Raw genomic sequence first — 24,490 nt, 5'->3', positions numbered from 1 at the left:
ACTTCCTCCTCCTCCTCCTCCTCCTCTTAGTTCCCCATCCCATCGAGTCCCATAACAGATTAAGCATGAGCAGTGTGATGTAATTCAGAGGCTGCTAGTTTTCTGATTCACTAAGAGGCAGTTTTATTCTGAGAATCAGCTTTGTTTCTGCAACATCTGGTGGAGGGAGAGGCTGCCAGTAACATTTGCATTGAGGATATCTGTGTTTTCAGTTTTATTTTGTCTGTGCTTGGAGTAACAGCAAAGGAATGAAGAAAATCTGATGTTTTCTAGTCCTGTTTTCCTTACCAGGTATCACTTGGCTTCAATCTGTGCTGAGTTAAAAATATAGTATGTAGTTGTACATGGAGGCTGTTTTCTGCTTGCTTTTTTCTCAATTGCTCTGAAGACATGTTATGGTCCCCGAAATTTTCCTTATCCAACATGCGTGTGCGACTGACTGCCAAAGGATTGCTCCGAAACATTAGACTTCCTTCTGGCTATAGGAAAAGCACGGTTATATTTCATACAGGTTCGTATCTTTTTAACCCTGTACTTGGTGTGTGTATGGGAGACATCTTGTTTATTTCAGGAGTTGTTTATTAATAAATAGTAACTGTTTCATGCCCAAAATATATATATTATCATAGAAATCCAAACTCTATACAAAGTATTCTTGGTTTATATAGTGGGATAGCTTGATTTTTGTTTTGCTTTTTGCAGTCCTCAAATTGTAAATGTTGATCTGCTCATCTGGGAGATGCGTGTTCTGTTTGCGGAGTCCATAACAGGGACTGGACACTTTCCAGCTCCAAATACAGGAACTGGAAATTGATCTCCCTTCTAAGTGTGGGTTCATGATCTTTTTAAAGTAATGGACAGATATGCCCTGATAGTTTCCTTTCTCTGCACTTTGTATGGGAAGAGGAGATTCAAAATAATACTGTGGAGGAATTGTTAGGATTGTGGTGGTGGTGTTGGGGGGGATGTTGCATAACAACAAATATGCCTATAGTTTAGTATTCCTGTTAGGATGAAATACTTGGGAATCTAGCTATAAGCAAAATAAGTAAATGTTACATGTAAAATGCTTTTTAGTTTTAGAACAAATTCCAATTAATTAGAAATGTAGGTGGTTTTCACTTGGATGACTTATTTGTGCTTCAGAGATAAAACTCATTATTTTAATCTCTTATACTGAATCGCTAGGCTTGTTTTCAGTTACTTTTTCCTTTTGTGAAAAGTAATATGGTATGTCTTGTAAATATACAATATAAATCATGATGATGGATTCTATGTAAAATCCTTCCCTTCATACAATACAGAGAAAAAAATGAAAAATTGAATACCGTATAGAAATCCTCTTTTTTATGCTGTTGCGCTGTTTGCTTGGAAGTTCATGCTTCTATCTATATCTAGTTTTGCTCCCTGGCAACTCCCTCCTGTCTTTCCTGGCCACTGCTAGTTCCTCGTGTTTCCTTGATGTGCCATTTAATTCTACCAGTTTCTCTTACCATTTCATATGCTTATCTGTATTTTTATCTTGGTCTTTTTTCTTTCTTTCTTCATCCCCAGCAATCTGAAAGTAGTTTTGAGTTCTTGAGGCTAAAACTGATTATGGAGTTAAATGCAATATAGATCATAGCCAACCAAAATTGCACATACTGTATAGCATACTTACACAACCCAAGTTCATTTTAAAAAACCTTGATGTTGCAAAATGCTTAATGAAGCAGTCTTCACTTCTAGTTACTGTTATTAGAAGGAACATATCTTCACCGAGCATATCCAGGAAATGCGTCCTAGGAGATGCATGCTCAATCTTTAATCCAGTTCTCTAAATGCGGTGAGAATTTTGGATATTAGTTAACAGTAAAACATATGTATTTTAGAAATGTCAATGCAGGTGTCATAATCTCAAACAAAGAACTGTTCTTGTTTTTTTAAGCTTTCATTAAATTGACTGTAGAGATTCCTGTTAAATAAAGTACATGAAATAATATTGCTGGCCACGTGTCCCAGTATAGTAGCCAATCCTATTAAGAGGTGCTGAAAATACCTTCCCGTTACATGCATGAGACACTGCTCTTGAAATGGCAAAGTTCAGCTGGACCATGTTGCTTCCTTTCTCATCTTTTTTTTTTTTTCCCTCCCCCATCTCCACGTCTCAAAACAGTCTGTGGATCACTTCACTGAACCAGTGTAAGATTGAGTGGTGACAGTGCTGAATATAGCTATAACTGGGGGCTATAGAAAAACCAGGTCACATTCCATAAAGGTTAGTACAAATATTTATAAGCATTCGGCATAAAATAATACAGGTTGAGCTCTTAATAGATCTGACGCTGGTTTGTCGGTCACTTATGACCTAGCCCTTATTTAGGGACATAAAATTAGGTAAGTCATTCAAATGATTGTGTTGTATATTATACCTTTTTAGATGATCAGGATGAAGCATGCTTCCTGCTGCTGCATCAGCAGGAGTGTCTCCCAGTGCAGTGATTCCACTACATTAAATATATGTAGTCTGCTCCCTGTGTCAAATAATGTCCTCAACCTGTTTCTCCTTGCTGAAGCTCCATGTTGAGTTTTAAAAGCTGTGAGAAACTGGCAAAAGAATTATAAGGGCTCAAACATGGTAGGTCACATGATAGGGAGTATGGAACTAAAGAATTTACAATAACTGTTTTGTTCTACTTAATCTACTAAATTTAGCCGTGCCATGACTCATGGACCCTGTCCCTCACTCCATAATTGTGCAGTCCACTTCCCATCCATTTATTACTTGCAAGGTTCTTATGACAGCTATGGCAATTGCATACATACAGCTAGAATATTAGCAAAATAATATTCTGCTAATGCAGTTTAATGGGAGAATGCAGAAGAGCCCGGTTTATTTTTCAGGTCTTTTGAGACCAACAGTGGTCCACAAATCAAGTGGGAGAAAAATAGGATGTAATGTTTGTCTTGAGGAATGAAATTAGGACTTGTTCATGGGTTATTTTCATCCTTGCTTATGAATTTTTCACAGGAACCCATTAGTATACATGCGTCCATGCATACATAATTCTAGCTGGGGCTACAAAAGGATGTTGTGCCTCAGTTCTGTTTGCTGTAAATGCAGAGACTTAAACACATCAATCTAAATTGTTTCCATGCCCCTTCAGATTCATCCCCATGGGAATGTTGTATCAGAATAGCTGCAGTAAATTTTCTTCAGTGCCTTGTCCACCAGTTTTTTAGCTTAAATTATTTGAGGTCACAGTACCAGCAAGTAGGAAGACTTGGAACAGGAGTCCCTCCACTTTGTAGTGAGTTAATTTGTGTTGACATATGTTTAAACTTAATAACTCTTCAGTCCCCTGACTATGACCTCTCTCTCTCTCTCTCTCTCAGTTGTAGGTAGCCAGGAATATTCCCTTTTGATACACAGCTGTAGAATATCCTACTCCTTGTATGTGGATATGTATCTATAAAAAAAATCTCAGTGCCTGACTTTTTTCTTTTAAATTTCCCTTAGTCTCTCTCTTGATTTACTTTTTTATATTTTTTTTAGGCAAGTCTGAGGGTGAATAAACTAACGATCTGACACATGATTAAGGATTTCTTTTTTCAGTACACTTCGGTTATGCAAACATGTGAGAAGTATGAGTTAAGTAGGAATTAGTGTGTGATTTGTGACAAAACATCAACTATCACCTCTCAAAAGCTATTAAAGAACATTTTTACCAAAAGAATAAATAAAAGTACTTTTGTGTACTTAAAGCTCTCCATGCATGGTTAGTGTGACAGAACATAAACGTCTCTGGGCGGCTCTGTCACTTCAGGCATACTGGAGGAAGAGACAACAGCTTACTTTGTGTGTTACTTATGAATTGTGTGTTCGACCTCTCTTTGCATATAAGGTAAAACAATAAGTCAAAAGGGCAAAGATTCAGTGTCTTCTGCTGCTTGATTCTTGAAGTTGTCTGTAGAATTATGCAGGGTGGGGAAAAAAAAAACATTTGCCACACTCAGTTTAGGTAGGTGTAGGTGTGCTGAATTAAGCTGCCTAGATCTAGACTGGGAGCAGTGCTTACAGCAATTCGCTGCTGTCAGAAGCAGCGTGTACAGCCATTTGCTGCTGTCTGGAGTGACATGGGGAGCCCAATGTCAGTATTGGGACTGCAGGAGGGGCTGGTGCTTACAGTACTGTTTACAGAGTTGGATGGTAAGCCTTCAGGAGGGGTTACTTGTTGGGCTATAGTCAAGAACTTTTTTCTTAATTTCTTTTAAGTGCTGTTCTTACTAAAGCTAACTAAAACACAGATAAAACTTTACACTAGAGACTGATGAGGAAATAAATAGTAACAAGTATGTATCCCAAAAGTCTCAAATATCTACTAGGCCCCCAAAATCCAAAAGCCTGTCAAAAATAGTTTGGGTTTAATATAGTACAAATGTTGCCACCTATGTGTGCTGTTAAATATTTAGGCAAGGAAAGTTTATACATGATTCAAAAATAAGTCACTTTCTGAAACTGTATTGGACAGGGACTTCAATACAAAAACATGTGTTATAATTAAGGAATGCTTTTTCCAGAGGAGTATTTTGGACCTTACCATGTTTCTATTAATGTTATAGCCTGAAACATTATCATAGATTCATAGATGCTAGGGTCGGAAGGGACCTCAATAGATCATCGAGTCCGACCCCCTGCATAAGCAGGAAAGAGTGCTGGGCCTACGTTACACATCCAACCTTCTCTTGAATACCCCCAGGGTAGGGGAGAGCACCACCTCCCTTGGGAGCCCTTTCCAGACCTTGGCCACTCGAACTGTGAAGAAGTTCCTCCTAATATCCAATCTAAATCTGCTCTCCTCTAGCTTGTGGCCATTATTTCTTGTAACCCCCGGGGGCGCCTTGGTGAATAAATACTCACCAATTCCCTTCTGTGCCCCCCTGACGAACTTATAGGCAGCCACCAGGTCGCCTCTCAACCTTCTCTTGCGGAGGCTGAAAAGGTCCAGTTTCTCTAATCTCTCCTCGTAGGGCTTGGCCTGCAGGCCCTTAACCATACGAGTGGCCCTTCTCTGGACCCTCTCCAGGTTATCCGCATCCTTCTTGAAGTGCGGCGCCCAGAATTGCACACGGTACTCCAGCTGCGGTCTGACCAGCGCCCGATAGAGGGGAAGTATCACCTCCTTGGACCTATTTGTCATGCATCTGCTGATGCACGATAAAGTGCCATTGGCTTTTCTGATGGTTTCGTCACACTGCCGACTCATGTTCATCTTGGAGTCCACTAGGACTCCAAGATCCCTTTCCACTTCCGTGCCACCCAGCAGGTCATTTCCTAGGCTGTAGGTGTGCTGGACATTTTTCCTCCCTAGGTGCAGCACTTTGCATTTCTCCTTGTTGAACTGCATTCTGTTGTTTTCTGCCCACTTGTCTAACCTGTCCAGGTCTGCTTGCAGCTGTTCCCTGCCCTCCGGCGTGTCCACTTCGCCCCATAGCTTAGTGTCATCTGCAAACTTGGACAGAGTACATTTCACCCCCTCGTCCAAGTCGCTGATGAAGACATTAAAGAGTATCGGTCCAAGCACCGAGCCCTGCGGGACCCCACTGCCCACACTCTTCCAGGTCGAAACCGACCCATCCACCACAACTCTCTGGGTGCGACCCTCCAGCCAATTCTCCACCCACCGGACTGTGCAGTAATCCAAGTCACAGCCCCTTAACTTGTTCACCAGTATGGGGTGGGATACCGTATCAAAGGCCTTCCTGAAGTCCAAGTATACGACATCCACCCCTCCTCCTGCGTCGAGGCGTTTTGTGACCTGGTCATAAAAAGAGACTAGATTGGTCAGGCACGATCTACCTGCCACGAACCCGTGCTGGTTTCCCCTCAGCATAATTTGTCCTGCCGGGCTCTCACAAATGTGAGCCTTGATGATTTTCTTAAAGATTTTGCCAAGGATGGAGGTGAGACTGACTGGCCTATAGTTACCCGGGTCCTCCTTCCTCCCCTTCTTGAAAATGGGAACCACATTGGCCCTTTTCCAGTCCTCCGGGACTTGACCCGTGCGCCACGAGCATTCAAATATTTCCGCCAGTGGCTCTGCAATGATGTCGGCCAGTGCCTTCAGTACCCTCGGATGGAGCTCATCCGGGCCTGCCGACTTAAAGGCATATATCATTATCATATACTTCTATAATGGGAATTTTTAGCCATTAACTTCAGTGACCCCAGACACTGTCTCAAGGGTTTGATCTTATTGTTTTTTAAAAAGATGATAAGCATAAATAAACTAAAGGAAGCTCTTAATTAGATGTCATGTGGTAGAGACCTATACTGTTACACTGTGGTGGGACTACCCACTCTCCATTTGCCTTAAGTTGAAGCCTGTATTGTTGAAAGGCTGGCTTTTGCTGCTGCTTTCTCCTTGCCTTTCACCGTGAAATTCTGAACACCCTGAAGTTTTGAAAAAGGAAAAGGAACTTTGGGATCTACCGAATCCAGTTTTTTTTTCATGTCCCACCTAAGTGCACTTTGAGGAAGAATGTGACGAGATCTAGCTGAGGTTAGTTGGACAAGGGTTACATAGGCCTTATTGGCTCATAAAAATCAAAGATTCATGCACTTAGGGAAACTGTAAAATGAAGATACCATTTGTTGTTCTCTATATAAAATGGCTGAGGTTTATATAAAGACAATACGAAAAGTATGCTCATCGCTGCATTTTCCCCCCAGAATGGATAACTAAACAGAAGGGAGTTATTACTTAGCTGAGAGGAATTTTGGCAGTTGGCTCTGGAACTAATATTATTTAGTAATTATCTTGACTTGGATATGTAATAGCCAAGCTTTTTAGTGCTGTATCAATATTAAATATGACATAAAGCTGTATCAAACACTGGTATTGAATTTTAGTATGCAATGAATGAGAGAGTGAGTGGTGGTGGGGGGAGTTGTGATTTGACTTATGGGGGGACTTGCTTGCTTTGACTTCTTTGGATTTTATAACTAACCATCTTCATAGTTCTTAAATTATTATGGCATTCTCAAATAAGATCAGACTGAACTTAAATGTTCAAAAACAGACTTTGTATTGCCAGTGGTTCATCTTGCAGAAAATGAGCCAAAATCAAATGGAAAATGAGATGTGGTACTAGGAGAAACAAAGCATTCCTGTTATGACTCCGGTCATTTAAAACTGAACTTTGTAGAGTTTAAAAAAAAAAAAAAAAGCTCTCTGGGAAAAATGATGCCATCCAGCCTCAGTGCTGGAAAACAATATTGTTCCCTTGCAGCTTGATTTCAAGATTGCAGTGAATTGGTTCATTGTTTTTGTAGTCTTGTTTGCAGTTTGAAGGTAATGGGCAGGCAAGTGTATGCATCATGAAGTGCGTGCGATAGTAGTAGAACAAAAGGTGTTTTTTAAAAAAAGTTACTTTTTAATAAGCTAAACTTAAAGGTTAACGGTTTTATATTTATTTCAACCCTACTAGAAAGAGCTTATCCTATCAGACCCTATATAAGTTGTCTCATAGACTGATAAAATTCACTGGCTAGCTAGAGTAGTAGAGGATTTGGCCTCTATACTACAAGGCTAGGGACAGAAGTTTCATGCAAAATGGTTTAAGTGATCAGAAGCTGGGTTAAACCTGTAGCAGAGCATAAGTTCAGTGCCCATAAACCAGTTTCAAAATGGCTGAAATTGGTTTAAGATAAAGCTGGCTGAATGTAGTATCAGACGTAACTAATTTAAGTTGAACCAGTTTATGAAACTTCTGTCTCAGACCCCTTCCTGGTTCAAATTTAAATCGCAGTCCCCCAGCATGCTTTGCAGCGCTGGGCTGGGCTGTGCTGTGCTGTGCTGTCTGCTCCAGAGAGCAGGACTGGCCCTGCCTCTCTGTTCCCTAGCTGGAGCAGTGAGGGCTGGCTCGCTAGCCTCACTGACTTGTTCGCTGATTTCCACCCCCACCCCTCCACCAGGCAAACTCTGGCAGGGGTCTGGGGCCAGAGAGGGGGGCATTAAACTCCCCTTCCACTGAGGACAGAGTTGCCCTGCCCTGCTTGCTTACTATTGGCTGTGACTGCGGACTACAAATTCAAGAGGCACCTGGAAGCAGGAAGAGGAAATGACTGATAAGCAACCCTGCAGAGTCTTGCTGTTGTGATTGTAGACTGTAAATCCCAAAGACCTTGGGGGCTGCAGGAAGACTGAGCAAATGTAAAGCTCATGTTGGTTACATGCCAGAGAGCCATGCTGTAGTGCACATGGTTTCTGGCTTGAGCCACGGCAGGCATGTGGCTGTTTCCTGAATCAAAAGTGAATGTCTCTGTTCATTTGCTTATTGATTTTAATCTTTGCAGTTTAGACTAACCTGCAAAGACTGAAGCAATTCAGCCTCCAGATTTTTGACTATCTGTTCTGAGCCTGAAAGAAACCTATGTTCATCACTGAATAGAATCAAGCATGGGAGGATGTTGAGCCTGGAGTCTATCTTTTTGTTTTGTTTTTAATGCCTTTGATGCCTCTTAGGGTTGCGTGAGCTTCTGCTACTTAATATCCTGACTACTGATCTTTGCCAAATACCATGTTATCTGGCATTCATTTTTGGGTAGTGTTACAAGAAGGTTATGGTGAACTGATTAGACTTGCCAGCCAGATGCCTTCAGCTTTCTTAGACTCCTTTTAATATAATTTTTGCCTTTAAAAGTGCAGTGCTCCAGCTGGCTTGAGTGCCCAAGAGTGGTACCTAGAGGTCAGGTATCCATGCTGTTTTTGTTCTTGGATGTGCTTGTACCTTTTGAGAGCTAAGTGAAGCTCTTTTTGATACCTGTAATGCATGGCTGAGTTGGGAGTCTTTTCATGAAGTTCAAAGAACTTGGTTTTAAAAAGCTGATGTAACCTTAGAGAATAAGCAAAGATTCAGTAGTACGAGGTAGCAGTTCCACACAATTCCTGAAACAGTGCAGACTACAATGTTAGAGCTTTCACTTTTAAAGGAGAAACCTTTAATACTTTAGGTTCAAGGTTATTACTGTTATTACTGTCCCAAGGAAGATGAATCCTCTCTCCTCATGAGGCTTATTACAGGGTAGGCTCTATCGTCTTCTGGGAAGAATTGTTCTGCCAGGACCCTATAACAATTCTGTGCTACTTCTTGCTTCTGCAATAATCCAGCATAGAGAGAGTCATAGTGGATCTGTGCAGCAGCTTTGAATGCACTTTACATTGCCCTATCATTAGATTCTGCTTTTTGGGAACAAATGCACCCTTTTTTACTTAATCTACAAATTCTGTCCCCAGCATGGCATGTATGCCCTCCTTGGATGTGGTATGGTGGTTTTACTTACTGGGGGTCTTGCTTAGAAGAGGGAACAACATTTGGCTTTATGAAATGCAAGTTGTACTTGTATTCTTATATATATATATATATATATATAATTTTTTTTTTTTTTTCAATCTTTAAAAGGTCAGCCGCCTTGCTCAGTTTAGGAATCTCAACACTTACGAAGATGGAAATAACTCACCTTAAATAACCTGGCTTGCATCTCTAGAAGGTGTTTAATTACCATTACTATTTATGGACCTTTCATTGGTAGCAATATCTCATCAGGTGATACATGATAGCATTGTAGGCAAGCACTGTGAATAAGTTTGTATTGTCTTTTTAAAAAGACTTTTCTTAAATTTAACTTCTCCTCTGCAGCCCCCACCCATTTTGCAACAGTGGTAACAGGGTTGTCCAATATGTGCCATTTGATATAAGCTGCTAAAATAAAGGTGTCTTGAGAAAATACAAGGGCAGAGTAAAATTTAAAAAGCTTGAATTTGCTTTTATGAACATAAAAGCAGTTGGGGGAGAAAAAGCAGAAAAACTAGAACATCTGCATTAAAATACTTTTGTACCAAAAGTTCCCTTAATCTGATCTGAAATTATTCAGAAATAGGAAAACATAATATGTGTTATTTCTTGAGTGATTTTTTTTTTCTTTCTCCATGTTTAAGGTATACAAATACCTTAAATGCACCTGCTTTTTCTGTTTTCTACATCAATATTTCTTTCTTTCTTTCTTTGAATATTGTCATACAAACTATTAAGGGTTCTTCCTGAAACAATATTATCAAACAACTTCTTCAGCAAGGAAGTTGGGGATTGCAACAGAATCTTTTTCTTATTCATTTCTAGTAGTGACACAAGGGATTAGTATTTCTGAATATATATAAAAAATATATATTCCTTTTAATTGGCTGACATAGTCACTACCCCTCCCCTCATAGTCACCATCAGGCTACCAATCCTTTTGAGTCTTGGCCCCAGTCTGGTCAAACGGAGTTGGAAGAGAGGTGCATGTGTTAGTGGGGTAAGCAGAATTCAAGTGAGCAGTCTCTACACTGGAGGCTACCTGCCAATTAGAGACTGAAACTGAAAGATAAATGTTGAAAGTAAACTGCATATTGGGAAAGAGAAAGGAGAAAAGATGCATTTATCATGGCAGAATATGAGATTGGGTACTCCTTCGTCTGAATTGATGGAGGTGTTTCAGAGGGATCTATTATGTCACTATTAAACAGCATTCAGCAGGCTGTGTTTTGAAATAATGCTCATGGAATGTTCTGAGGATAACCCCAGGGGAGAACTGCTTGCTACAGAGGAGAATGCATTTATTGTATCATAACAGGAAATACAAAAATAATTCTTTAGCTACAAAATGGTGCTTGTCCCTAACTGTGTGGTAAGCTTCTGAGGATTTTTTTTAAAGGAAGCTTCAACGACCCCATTCTACAACTGGCATGTGGATTTCCAGAAGATTGGTATTTTTAGTAAATGTATACTAAATAGTGACATCTTCCTTTCCTACTGCACAATTTCATTAGATCAGCATGGAAGACTGAATTAATTCAAATGACTTTTTCTAGCCTACAGCCACTTGAACGCTGCTGTTAGGGTACTGTGTTTGAAGAAACATGTTATTTTATTTTCTTTATCAGAGATTGGTATGATTACCTGGAAGGATGCTTTCTGTAAGAAGCAGTTTTAGAAACTTATTCAATTATCATAGTTTTTAAATGCACAATGCAGTTACTTTGTGCTTGTATCTCCAAGTAGTTGGGTGAAGGATGGGCTTGGAAATGGATTGCAAGTTGAATGGCTAAACAGTTGACAGACCATACTTGAAGTTGTCCCTTAATTCCTAGACTGATAAATAGACGTATGACTGTTTTAATGTTTCTTTCATACAAAAGAGATGAGGGACACTATTTACTCACAGTTCAAATATGTATTTAAACTGAAACCAAGCAAGTAAAGGTTTAGTTTAGTATAAGAGAAAATGCAAACTGAGAAGTTATTCATTTGTTATAAGGTACCTGAAAGGCAGCTGTAATGTTCCACGTAATGTTTAACGCTAGGCTAATATGTAAGTAATCTTAAACGTGACGTCCAAAGGCAGTGGCAAACTTTGGTTGTAGTGTGTTTGTGTCCCCTTTATTTATAACAATGCAGTTGTTATAAACTTGTGACCCTCTTAAATAACTTGGGATACTGTTTTAAGAAATAAGTTGGTACACTTTAATGTTGCCCAGGTACTACTGCAATCATAAAACTAGAACAGAGTAGCACTGTCTTGGATGAGAGACAGCAGCCTTTGCGAAACCTTTTTTCCTTAAACACTCTTACCATGAAAAGGTTTGAGCATTTTCAGATGAGCTTGGATCCATGGTCAGACTGATTGAATCCTCTATAAATTTAGCTAGGCAACTGCTAGTTATGTTGGGAGAACTGCTTTTCTCAATGTGTTGTGCAATTATTTAATTAAATATCTCAGAATTAAGGCAGGTGTGAACTTTCCTAACCCACCCATAATTTTAGTGCTGTGGTATGCCACTGTAGTTTAAGCAAAAATGGTTCTCCTTCCTAATGGTTAATTTTGGTAAATGCTGTGAAATCCACATGGTTACTCAGATTTGCCCTGAATTTGATTTTCTTAGTGGCACAGCGAGACAGGATTTGTCTTCCAAATTTGTGATAATTTTGAACAAGGAATTCACAAGATAAAGCTTTTTCTCCCTGACACAAGTTACAGCTCAGATTCCATCTATGCTTCACTTATATCTAGGGGATAAGTCATATCTGTGATCATACTCAGAATGGTTTCAGTTGAAACTTACCTCTGTTAATGAATGGCACCTTTTGGGAAAGCATTAAAAATAGTATAAAAATATTGAGCTCTGTACATAGATTTATAGCTGTCTCACAAAACAAATGTGCTCTTTCACATACTGCATGTGTGAAAGAGCAACAGACTTTCTAGCTTGGCAGTTTCATATGAGCTGGGTGTCTTGGGGCAGGGGCTATGTGATACTGATGGAACCTGTATGTTGCTCAGTCAGTAATGGATCAGATTTGAACTAGGAAGAAGTCCTCTCTTGGTATGATTTGCCTCTGTCAAAGAGGATTGCTAGGGAAATGTTTGAATTTTCTGCTAGCTCATGGTGTCCAAACTAATTGGTATGATTCAACTTTTGCAATTAATGTTTGCTGGGGGAGGGGGTCACTGAGTTTGGGACCTGAGGCAATATGAGGTGAAGGGACAATATAAGCTCTTTTCTGTGGCCCTCTGTGAAATTCTAGTTCTGTCCTTTTGTACATATGGTACTATCTGGTGTCTCCTTATCCTCCGTGCGACTGAATCCCTGTTCGTGTGCCTCATGTGAACTGGCATCTAGGGAAGCCCTGCTCCTCTGAAAGCTCCCAGTGCTGAGCCTGGGATGAGCAATTAAGAACAAAATAGTTCATGGATGCTCAAATCCTGGCATGAATAAGGTAATTCATACCTCTAAAGCTATGGTTGTAGGCTTAGGCTGTATTCCTTCTCCATCTGGTATCTTCACTCAGCTGAGAATACCACTTTCAGTTGAGTGGACTACTTCCTGTTTCTTTGGGAACCCCATTCTGCTTAAAAGCTGTTTTTGTTTTTTCTTGTACATACCACATTTCAAGCCAGTCCTTAGGGCCTTGTTACAAATTAATTTTAAGCAGCTCCTGGATCTCTTAACTCCTGGATTATCCCCACATTAACAGCTGAAATTAGTTTTAAGTACACTTTTCAAGTGACTTAAAGTTATGCCACTCCAGAGCAGGTTTATCTCGGGGCATGTGTTCTGTCATTAAGCTAACTCCCCCTCCCACTCCCAAAAGTGTGACCTTCCCAGTCTCGAGGTGCAACCCTGTGCAAACAGCCTGCATGCCAGAATACATGCCAGCTAGCCAGATTGCAAGGCACAGGTGAGTTTGGGAGTGGAGTCTAGGAGGGGTGGGGAAAACAATGTAGGGGGCCAGATCAGGTCCCTATGAGCTGGGGCTTTCTTCCTGGAGCAGGGGCAGTAACTCCCCCATACCTGCTGTCCCTCATTGCTCCCACCTCCCAGCCACCCCAGGAATAGAGATCAGCACCCTCCACACCTAAATCCCAATCTAAATGTATTAAACCTGAGACCTCTAGTTTATTTCCTTTTTTATTTCTTTCTTTCTCTTTTTACTACTAATTTTATCTTTCGGGGCTTCTGGGGGGCAGGGCTTGGCTCCTCACTGCTGTGTGCACACCTGGGGCAGCAGGGGGGACCCATGCCCCCCAGATCTGGGCATGAGGTAGGAGTGGGCTGCCCACTATTGGCATGGGCTCCTCACCCTGCTACCCCTCCCCCTGGGGCCTCTGCAGCCCAGTGGGTGGGACCCAGGGCAGAGCAGGACTGGGCGGAGAAGCTCCTTGCCATTGCTGGCTCTGCACTGCCCTGGCAATGTATCCCTCCCCGCACAGCAGCAGTGCAGGTGATGGTGTGGGGTTGTGCCCTTGCTGCTGCTGCAGGGCAGGCAGAGAGCACATCACCAGGGCAATACAGAGCTCACAGAAGCAAAGAGCTTCCTTGCCTGGCCTCACTCTGTCCTGCTTTGCTGGGTCCCACCCACTGGGCTGCAATGGCCCCAGAGGGAGGGCAGCAGGGCGGGGAGCCTGGGCACACAGTGGACAGCCTGCACCCACTCCCACCTTGTGCACAGATGTGGGGGGCATGAGTCCCCCCTGCCCCACCTAGTGTGTGTGTGTGTGTGCAGTAGTGGGGGGAGTCAGCCCCTTCCCCCTGCCCAAATCTGCAGCAGATAGCCTGCACCCACCTGACCACAGGCTCTGCTCTAGCTGTGCCATCCATGGAGAAGGGGCAGCTGGGCTCTGTGCTGCTATGCTGCAGCAACCACCACCCCCTACAGGCAGCAGCTGGGGCTAGGGTACTGTTGCAGGGGGCTGCAGACCTGGGCTTCCTAGCCCCATAGCCTTGGCAGCTGCCCTGGGGGGAGTGAGTGAGGGCCAGTGGCAGGACCAGGAGGGCTGTTGGGGGGGTGGGGAGTGAATGGGCTGGACCTCCATTCTGTGAGCTAAGGAGGCAGGGGGAGCTCTGAGTTTTCCATGATGATAAATCCAAAATCAAATACAAAAATTTATGGGTATTTAGAATTTATTTTATTCTAGTGATTGAGGTACTAGTAGGCTTCCACATTGCTTTGAAAGTTGTAAATATATCGATAAAACCTTGTGTTCAGCTGATACATGGATCAATATGTAGTGGCATTTCATTTTAATCACAGATATGGGGGATTTAATCAGAGAATTTGCAGCTTTTTATTGGGGAAAACCAGGATCTCTATTTATCAGGCCTTTCATGGTAATTCACTGCTCTAGCTCCTAGTTGGGCTTCTGATCAATCAGCCCTCTAGTGGCAAGTCACAGCTATGCTGGTGAGGGACAGCCAGAGAAGGTTTTTAACCTTAAGATGCGACTGCTCAAAGCTTGACCTGGCACTAATGCTGATCAACATCTGAGCAGCTCAAAGTGCAACTTGCAACAAAGCCCTTAGGGGTGCAGAATGGAATTAGTGTACAGATTTGGGGCCATTTGAACCAAAAATTTCAGTCAGGGAGATCGTGCCCCAAAAGCAGCTTGGTTGATAAGTTCTGACAAGATAGTAGTTGTGTACGTGATTGGAAAAATAGAACCATGCCTCTGATTAGGTCTTAAAGGGTCTCAGTTATTTGACCTTTATCATAGCTGGTATGTGGCACTACCTACTCCTTTGGAAGAGCAATATTCTGTTCAACAGAAGGCTTAATTTTTCAGACAAGTGACCCTAATGCTCTGAATCTTGGGGTTCCATATATTTTTCAAGTACATTTCAACCCTTCTTCATGCTCCCATCATTTGCTAGAACCTAGATCCACAGAGGCTTTGCCATTATAAGGGGAGGGTCTGAATTTCTTTTCCTACCTCTTTCTTCCCCCACCCTCCCCATGTAGGTATTGGCATCTCACTAAACTACATGGAAGCTGGGGAGGTAAATAAGTGCGGGAAGAACATGACTTGCCAGAGGTGTAACCAGGTTGACACAGGGAACATAAAAATTAAGAACAATAAAAAATCCTTCTACAGATGCATAGTGAGCAAAAGAAAGGTGCAGAGTAAATGGGGCCCCTGCAGGACAAATCAGGACAGTTGGTCGTTGATGTAGGGGAAAAAGGCAGAGCTCTTCAGTAAGTTCTTTGCTTCAGTATTCCTAAGTACTGATCAAAACACTTCCCTCACCTTGAACATGGACAGATGTCCAAAAGGCACCAGACTGCCAAAGGTTAGTGCTGACTTAATTAAAGAGCACTTGGAAGGGCTGGATGGGTACAAGTCAACCAGCCCAGATGACTACTACCCACGGGTGCTAAAGGAATTGGCCAGTGTTATAGCTGAGCCACTGGTACAGCTGTTTGAGTACTCATGGTGCTCCGGCTAGGTCCCTGAGGACTGGAAAAAGGGCCAATGTGGTGCCCATTTTTAAGAAGGGGAGAAGGGATGAGCTAGGTAAATACTGGAAAAAATTATCAAAGAGCACATTTATGAAGGCCCAGCGGGGGAAATGATGCTGAAAGGAAACCAGCACAGGTTCATCACAGGTAGATCCTGCCTGACAAACCTTATAGCCTTTTATGACCAGGTCACACACTGCCTTGACACAGGACCTGAGGCTGATGTCATCTACCTGTATTTTAGGATGGCCTTCGACATAGTTTTGCATCCTATTCTCATAGGGAAGCTAGCAGGCTGTGGAGTGGATGCTTGCACAGTCAGATAGGTGGCCAGTTGGCTTAAGGACCACACCCAGAGACTGGTAGTGGATGGGTTGTTCTTGGCCTGGAAGGAGGTGGGCAGTGGGGTCCTGCAGGGTTCAGTCCTTGGACTGGTGTTATCTAATATCTTCATCAGCAATTTGGACGAGGGTGTGGAGAGCACCCTCTCCAAGTTTGCAGATGATACCAAGTTATGGGGCAAAGGTAACGCACCGAAGGGAAGGAAGCAGATACGGGCCGACCTGAACAGGTTGGATCAATGGGTGGAACAAAATAGGATGCAGTTCAACAAAGATAAATGTAAGATACTCCACCTAGGGAGGAAGAATCCCCATAACACCTATAGGTTGGGGGATGACCTCCTTAGCAGGTCAGAGGCTGAGAGGGATCTTGGAGTCATAGTTGATTCCAAGGTGAACATGAGCTGGCAGTGTACCAAAGTCATCAAGGCCAATCACACCTTGTTGTGCATTAGCAGATGCATAACCAACAGATCAAGGGAAGTAATGCTCCTCCTCTATGCGGCATTGCTCAGGCTGCATTTGGAGTACTGTGTCCAGTTTTGGGCACTGCACTTCAGGAGGGACACGGAAAATCTGGAGAGGGTTCAGAGGAGGGCCACTCGCATGATTAGTGGCCTCTGTGAAAGATCCTATGAGGGGAGGTTGAGGCATCTGGATCTTTTCAGCCTTCACAGGAGATATCTGAGGGGAGACCTTGTAGCCACCTATAAGTTTATCAAGGGAGGACAACAGGGAATTGGAGATGTGCTATTTACCAGCGCACCCCTAGCAGTAACTAGGAATAATGGGTGCAAACTAGTGGGGAGTAGATTTAGGTTAGACATTAGGAAGACATTTTTTACAGTAAGGGTGGCCAGAATCTGGGATGGGCTTCCAAGAAAGGTGGTGCTATCACCTAACTTGGAGGTCTTCAAGAGGAGGCTTGATAGTCACCTGGCTGGGGTCATCTGACCTCTGTCCTCTTTCCTGCCAGGGGCAGGGGGTCAGACACGATGGTCCTTTGTGGTCTCTTCCGACTCTATGGTCTATGAATAAGAACTGACATTTACTTGATCACATGGTACGTCCATCATGCCCAGTATCTTGAGTCACGCACTGGCATAGAGTGCATGCTGAAAGAAAAAGGGACCAGGCTATGACTAGGTGTGTCTTTTCCACTTTTACTCCCTCATTTATAGCCTCCAGGAAAGGTGTAGGGCTCAATGCAGTGTATAGTTTGGAAGTGTGTGACCTTCAGTGAGTAGCTGCCTGAGATGATTTTTGTGTAGCAGTAGAGGGCACCAGGCAGTAAGAAGTGATAGTTTTTAACCTGCCTTTGGAAATAGATGGGGACCTATATACTGCAGGTAGATAGTTGCAGCAAGAAAAATGAGTCTTCTCCACTGTCTTCTATAATTTCTGTAACAATATGAAATCAAACATCTAATGAAACAAATTTTGGAATGTAGACTTTTTTTTTTAATTTACCTGACCCATTTAGCAGTTGCACACTACAAACATTGTAGATCATGGCCCTAAACCCTACTCAGCTGGATTCGATGATCTCCCGAGGTCCCTTCCAGCCCTAACGTCTATGAAATCTATGAAAATTGATGAAGAGCAGGAATTGCAGAGGACTTGCATAGGAATTCTTCACCCCAGGTAGCATCTTGACTGCAGGCCTACATAACTGACTGGCTCCTACAATTAACTTTCTATTTCTCCCAAAAAGAGAAATAGCAATAAAATGACAATGCTTTTAATGCACAGGTAGGATGGCTCTGCAGTGCCTTATGGTCTTCCAGAATGTGGAGTTTGGCATAATGCCTCTCCTAATTTTCAGTGTGGGTTCTGAAAGAGGGCAAGATACCATTGAGTAGCTTTAACACTCTTAACTAAGGTTTTTGCCCACTGACTTCATGATCCAGTGGTAAACATTTCTTTGTTTTGTCACAAGTTCATTTTTAATACTTCATTTATTATGCGTTATCGTGGTGTCAAGCCTTATGTTTTCTGTATCTTTAGTTAAAAACTGGCATCTGCTGATATTTAGGCCTTCTGTGGATGCTCTAAGCCATACCTTTGTGGTGTTGTACCTATTTACATATATTAATATTAATAAAGTAACCAGTACTGGATGGCATTCATTCAGAAGTTCTGAAGAAACTCAAAGGTGAAGTTGTATAACTGTTGGTGATGGTGCAATTGTTGTAAACCTATCTTCAAAAAAAGGGCTCCAGAGGTGGTCCTAGGAACTACAGATCACTGAGTCTCACATCTCTAGCATGTTGGTAGAATCTATTTAAAAAAAAAAAATCTGCTGGGGAAGTGTCAGCATAGCTTTAGTAAAGGGAAATCCTGTCTCAAAAGTCTCCTGGAGTTCTTTATGGATGTTAACAAGCATGTAGATAAGGGGGAATCCAGCTGATGTTGTATTTGGACTGTCAAAAAGCTTTTTGTAAGGTTTCTCACTAAAGGCTTTTTAAACAACCGAATTACCGTGGAATTGGATGGACGGTTCTTTTGCGGACTGAGATCTGGTTAAAGGATCAGAAGCAAAGAGTAGGGCTACACAATCACTTTTCAGGGTGGAGGGAGATTGAAAGTAGGGACCTGCAGGGATCTGTACTGGCCCCAACTGTCCAACATTTTCATAAATGATCTGGAAATAAGGGTGCACAGTAAGATCTCCAAGTTTGCAGATGAAATCAAATTATTCTCGATAATCAAATCTCAAGCTAATGAAGAGGAGCTGCAGAAAGATTTCTCTAAGCTAAGGGAGTGGTTTAAAAAAAAAAAAAAAAGCAAATGAACTTTAATGTCAACAAGAACAAGGTAATGCACCTGGGGGAACATAACCTCAACTATATGTACACAGTACTGGGTTCTGAACTAGCTGTTAGGACTCAGGAAAGAGACCTTGAAGTCATTGATAAATAGTTCTTTAAAAGCATCAGATCAATTTGTGTAACAGCAATTTAAAAAGCCCATAAAATATTCGGCATCGTTAAGAAGGGAGTAGAAGACTAAATGGAGAACATCATCATGCCATTGTACGAATCTATGGTGTGTCCATGTCCTAGCTATTGTCTTTAGTTCTGGTCTCCTCATATCAAAAAGTAGTAGATTTGAAAATGTAGTGCAACTGGAAAAGGTACAACCTGTGGGTCCAACCAAAACGTGGGTCACAAGAATATACAAGAGTCATGAATAAACTTTTAAAAATGGATTCTCCTTTTAAAGGAGAAAATTGTGGGAAGCCAGTGACTTTTTTTTCCCTTGCAGGCTGGTAGAGTTCCAGCTTGCAAGGGATGGTTTGGGGCCCTGTATAGCACCCCCACACACACACACAGTGGGGGTGGGAGCCACTGGGTTGGGACTGGTTATCTATGTTTACAAATGGGTCCTGGTTCAAAAAAGGTTGAGAACCACTACTCTAGAATCTACCCAGTTTGTGCTCCTTCTAGCGTTCACTTCTGCCACTCTTGGAGACAGGATACTGCTCTAGATGAGCCATTGATCTGACCCAATATGGTAGCTCTTTTATGTTCTTATCCTGAACTTAACTGCAGCTTGAGTTTTATGCAGCACACACCCATTACAGAGCCACCAAACTAGTTTTTCTTTGTTACTGCTCTTATCAATAGATCAGTGAGTGAAGTTATGAACGAGAGGTTTCGCTTCTCTTCAGTCATTTGGAAATATTGTCTTTGCTTAGCAGTGTGAACTCTGGTGTATTACTAAAAGTCTCAGAGCTACAGCCATATAATAGTTTTTTATTTTATTGGAATTTTTTTATGCTGTTTATGTACAAGTGTTACACTTGGATCACCCTAACCTAAATGGGCCAGCATGCAACCATTTTGTAGGGCTTAGGTCACCCTAAAATGATGTGCCTGATCTAAGGCTAGTTCATCAATCTAGCAGGGGTTAACCCAACCTTGTGATGCTTGCATTTGTTCACAGCACAGCCCCAGGGAAAACCCAGCCACTCGCCATAGCCCTGGGGCTGTGCTGTTTTATCCCTTGAGCTTTGGCTAGGTTATTTCTTCCCCACAAAACTAAATGGTCCCCTTTTTCTCTTCCCATGCCTGCCATCCTTCCAACCCCTCTTCCCTGAATTAATTGCCTCTGGCTGCCTGTGCTGCTCTTGGCAAGTGGAGCATGCCTGCAAGCACTGCTTCTGGCTTGGGTTTAGGCAGCATAAACTAAGCCACCTTAAACCTTAGCCAAGTCTCACAAGTATTTGTTCATACCCACTGTTGAAAATCAACAGATGGCCACAATGGTAGGACAAGCATCTTCATGAACAGCAGGTGTCCATGCATCACAGCCTAACTGATACTGTAGGAAAAAAAGAAGGCATTTGTTATTTTCTCCCAAGTAAGTGTTAAATGACATAAAATATTTTTGTTTGAAACAACCCTAGATGTACATGTAGTCAAACTTTTTCAATGCATGTAGACTCAAGTCAGGTAAACCCGGAACTCGGCAATAAATTAATGTTCTATTTTTCCTCCCCCACTGTAAACACCAGTGGTACTGTATTAATTTATGGTTCAGTAACATGTTAGATTTATATCTACCTTCAGAACAGCTAAGCAGGCCAGTTCTGGCACTTCAAACAAACAAAAAACCTGAGTAAACATTTCCTCATACTGTTCTGCAATGCAATCCTGTAGAAACAGGGCAAATTTATTTAAACTAGTATATCTAGTTGATGACTCTGTACCTTGGTCATTTATTTGAATAGTGCTAAGAATTCATTGGTTTGAAGGGAATACATTTCAGTTTTAGGGATTACATATCTTGAATGAATTATTGGGTAGTCTAATATAGTACTTGAAGTTGTTGTAGGTTATGTAGTAAATGCTAGTTATGGCCTTTTGTGAGAGGGATTTGTAGTAGATAAAGTAAACAATTTGCCACAGACACAAGTACTGAAATTCAGACAAATTCCAAGCAGGTTTAGACCTGTTATTTGTCTTAACTACCAGCCTATTTGGGTAATTATCATGTGCATTAGTTACACCCTCAAGATCCCAATTGGGGCACTCCTTTAAGTATTTGTAAAGTGTTATTTATAAAAAGCATTTGTTAAAATTCAGTAACAAACTGGAGCAGATAAATACAGACTCATTTTAAGACCCAGTTTCTTCATTTCTTTGCTACTGTTCTTACCAACGATGATAGCAGTGATAGGGCTAGACTGCATTGTGGTAAAATGCCAGAAGCCAGCACTGCTTATCTAAAGCTTCTATCTGTATGAATACTAGAGACATCAGGGAAAAGCAGTTTGTGTCCACTGATAAAACTACATTTGCTAGCCAAGACTTAGACATATTGGAGAGAAGTTCAGTATAATACAGACTGAGTACAGATTATTGGACTGTGTCCTGCCTTAATAAGCAGAATATCCAAAAGTTAAAGATGTAAAAGTGGGAGTCTGAAAGTAATTTTTATTCCTAGTTTATTCCTACTCTGTCACTCCACTATTGCAAAGTGATTTACCACTCAGCTTTAGTTTAACCATCTTTAATGCGAGAGTTACTTGTTTGTAGAAATGCCAAATAAGTATAATGAAACCTGTAAAAACTATTGCATTTGGGTTTTTAGCTTGAATAGGATGCAGAAGAGCATTTACTAGTTGAACTGCAAATAATCATGCAGTATTGAGATTTTTTTTTTATGATTAATTATTAACAGAGAAATAATATTATTTTCTGTGAGCATAATGGAAGAAAAAGAGCTCGTAAATAGGGGTGTATGAAACGGGCAGTGTTCAATTTGGATTTGGATTCGGCCTGAATTCGGGACAGTGATTCGATTTGTTGATTCAGATCACTGTCCTGATTCAATTCGGCTGAATCCAAATCTGAAGATTCAGTGCTGATTCGGAGAATCGGCTGTTTGACCATAGACACAGCTTTAACTGGTTTTTCTACATACCTCAAGGTACCAGGCATGGCTCATGAACACTGAGATGATGGGGCGGATGGAGCAGCTTGCAGAGTGTGTGGGGGGGGGGGGGGAGGGGGGAGGTTGGCAGCGGACCTGCAAGTGAACCGGAAGCACTTCTGGTCCACTTCTGGGTCAGCTGCCAAGCACGCGGGGCACCCCCCCCCACACACACATACACACACAACTCCCCCAGCTTGGCAATCAGCCCTGGGGGGACCCTGGGTGCCCTCTCAGCCAGGAGGCACCAGTCACTGAGCTGGGAGGGGGGCAGGGGGAGGGAGGGGTCCCCCATGTACTCCCTGGCAGATCCAGAAGTGAACCGGAAGTCCTTCTGGTCCACTTCTGGGTCTGCTGCTGAGTGTGCTGGGGACACTCTCCCCCCCCCCCCCCTTCCCGTGGGATGCTCCATCTGTCCCAGCATCTCAGCATTCATGAGCTACCTGGTACCTTGAGGTATGTAGGAAAAAAAACATTTAAAGCTGTGTCTGTCCGAATCTCTGCATTTAGTCAGAGGGTTCTGACTCGATCCAGAGAAATTAAAGGGGCTCCTGATTCTGTTTGTATTTGGAGATTCCACTGCTGAATCAGGCCAAATCTCCACCAAATCAAATCGCCGACCAAAACTTCGCACAGCCCTATTTGCACATCATGCTAGATAAGATATTCAGGTAATACAGAATATTTGTTACAGTCCTGGTAAGTGCCTTCAAAATGCCCCAAGTGGGGAAAGATTTAGACTTTATCTAGTAACTAATGTGATGGAATAGTGTGTTGGACTTCAATTACCAAACAGATGCATGCAAGCATCTCTGCTAGTGACTGGACAGGTAAATATATGGGAAATGGGAAACACTGCACCCTGGCTTTGCTTTTAATAGTTTTAATACTGTCAACAAGCCAGCCAGTACCCAGAGAATGCAACTCATACAGTTATTGATATCCTACTGGCCTGAATATCTTGCTGCCCTAAGGAACTTTCAGCAATGTGAGAAGAGCACAAGAATATATGCCATGTTGATAGTGGAACAGTATGTAGTTGTATAATACACCATAAATGTAGTTGTCATGCAGATATTAATGGAATTAATTTTGTCTAATACTACCTGGTAATCGGCACTGGAACAGAGACAGTGAAGGATTTTAAAGCGCTTCAAAGACTTTAACACCAACCCAACAAGTGTTATAGATTGTTTGAAGCATTCCCAAATGTGCAGTGTGTTGCAAGGCTTGTGTCAAACATACTATTAAAACATTAAATGGGCTTAGAGATATTTGAAGTACATTAAACGCAATTCAAATCCCATTTTCATCCTTCCTTTATGGTATTGTCAATATGTGAATTAAAGGAAAACGTATCTTCTGTAGTGAGACACAAAGGGTAATTTTTTTTTTTAAGCTTATGATGATTCACTGATCACAACAAAGGGTAGAGAACACATTTAAATTGATAATACTTCTAAAGATAATTGCTCCAAACTCCAGGTCTTTCTAAAGACTGCACTTCAAGTTTCAGAGCGAATGAGACTGAAGACACATGGCAGAGCTCTGTCAAATTTCTGGGGCAATGCTAAAAGGCACATACTGCTGCTGAGAGGCTTAAACATTTTGTGCAGCAGAAATTCCTATCTTGTTAAATTATTTGGTTCAGCATGTAAGTTGCACCTAGTTAGCTAATCATAATACTACTCATAGTAGTCAGCTCTTGTGAGGTTTATATACTCTTGACTTTTGAAAAGCTTGTTTTCTTTACAATGTGCTTCAGACCACTTAGGAATGGTTTTGACAGTGTATAGATAAGCTGAGAATCACCAGGCAGAATCTGACCTCTAGGAAGGCAGAGGCAACAGCATGAGTAGTAGGTAGGGGCTGGAGGTTCAGAGGAAACTGGAGTCCTGCTTCAAAAGGTGCTTAATGGTCATGACCTTCATCTCCTGGGGTATGGGGCAAGCTGCAGAATGTGGTGGATAGTGGATTTCTTACAGATTTCCCCATTGCTCCTATGGTTGCTGGATCAAAGACAGGACCAAGGAAAGCAGCAACAAAGCTTCTGCCGATAAGGTATTTGTTTTTGTAAATATACCTGTGGTAAACGGTGTACATGGATACTGTAGGAGCCTTTGTCCTACAATCATAAAGTGGAAGTAAATATTAGTTCAATTTGTAGTAGCAGTATTATGAGCCAGATATTAAATGACTTGGCCAAACAGGAAAGCTGCCAGTCAGGAACTCGGTCTACTTCTTCTGAACCTGAAGCTGAACACAGTTAGTGTCATCTTGTCACAGGATCATTTTTCCTTTCAAACATAGTTCTGTGCAGATTTATATGGCTGCTTGTTGAATGCCAGGTTTTTGGTTGCCTGTTTTTAGGGAAATAGTTTCTGAAATAAATC

General features: G+C 41.9%; 1 protein-coding gene across 3 annotated transcripts in view; it reads left to right on the top strand.

Moving 5' to 3' along the window:
• MTUS1 (microtubule associated scaffold protein 1) overlaps nt 1–24,490 on the top strand; it is a 162,352-nt gene that overhangs the window by 87,461 nt on the left and 50,401 nt on the right. Inside the window, exon 1 of one of the 3 annotated variants that reach the window (XM_090036020.1) lies at nt 52–511. The exons of the other annotated variants lie outside the window; for them this stretch is intronic. Within the exon in view, the coding sequence (XP_089892146.1) occupies nt 391–511 (121 nt within the window). The 5' untranslated portion in view covers nt 52–390. Of the gene's footprint in view, nt 1–51; nt 512–24,490 lie in introns of those variants that run through there. 3 annotated transcript variants of the gene reach the window in all.

Source organism: Crocodylus siamensis, chromosome 2 (assembly GCF_052110815.1).
Source record: "Crocodylus siamensis isolate JL-2025a chromosome 2, ASM5211081v1, whole genome shotgun sequence".
Lineage (NCBI taxonomy): Eukaryota > Metazoa > Chordata > Crocodylia > Crocodylidae > Crocodylus > Crocodylus siamensis.
The sequence above is the reverse complement of the archived record's forward strand: the minus strand, read 5'-3'. Positions and strand labels throughout refer to the sequence as shown.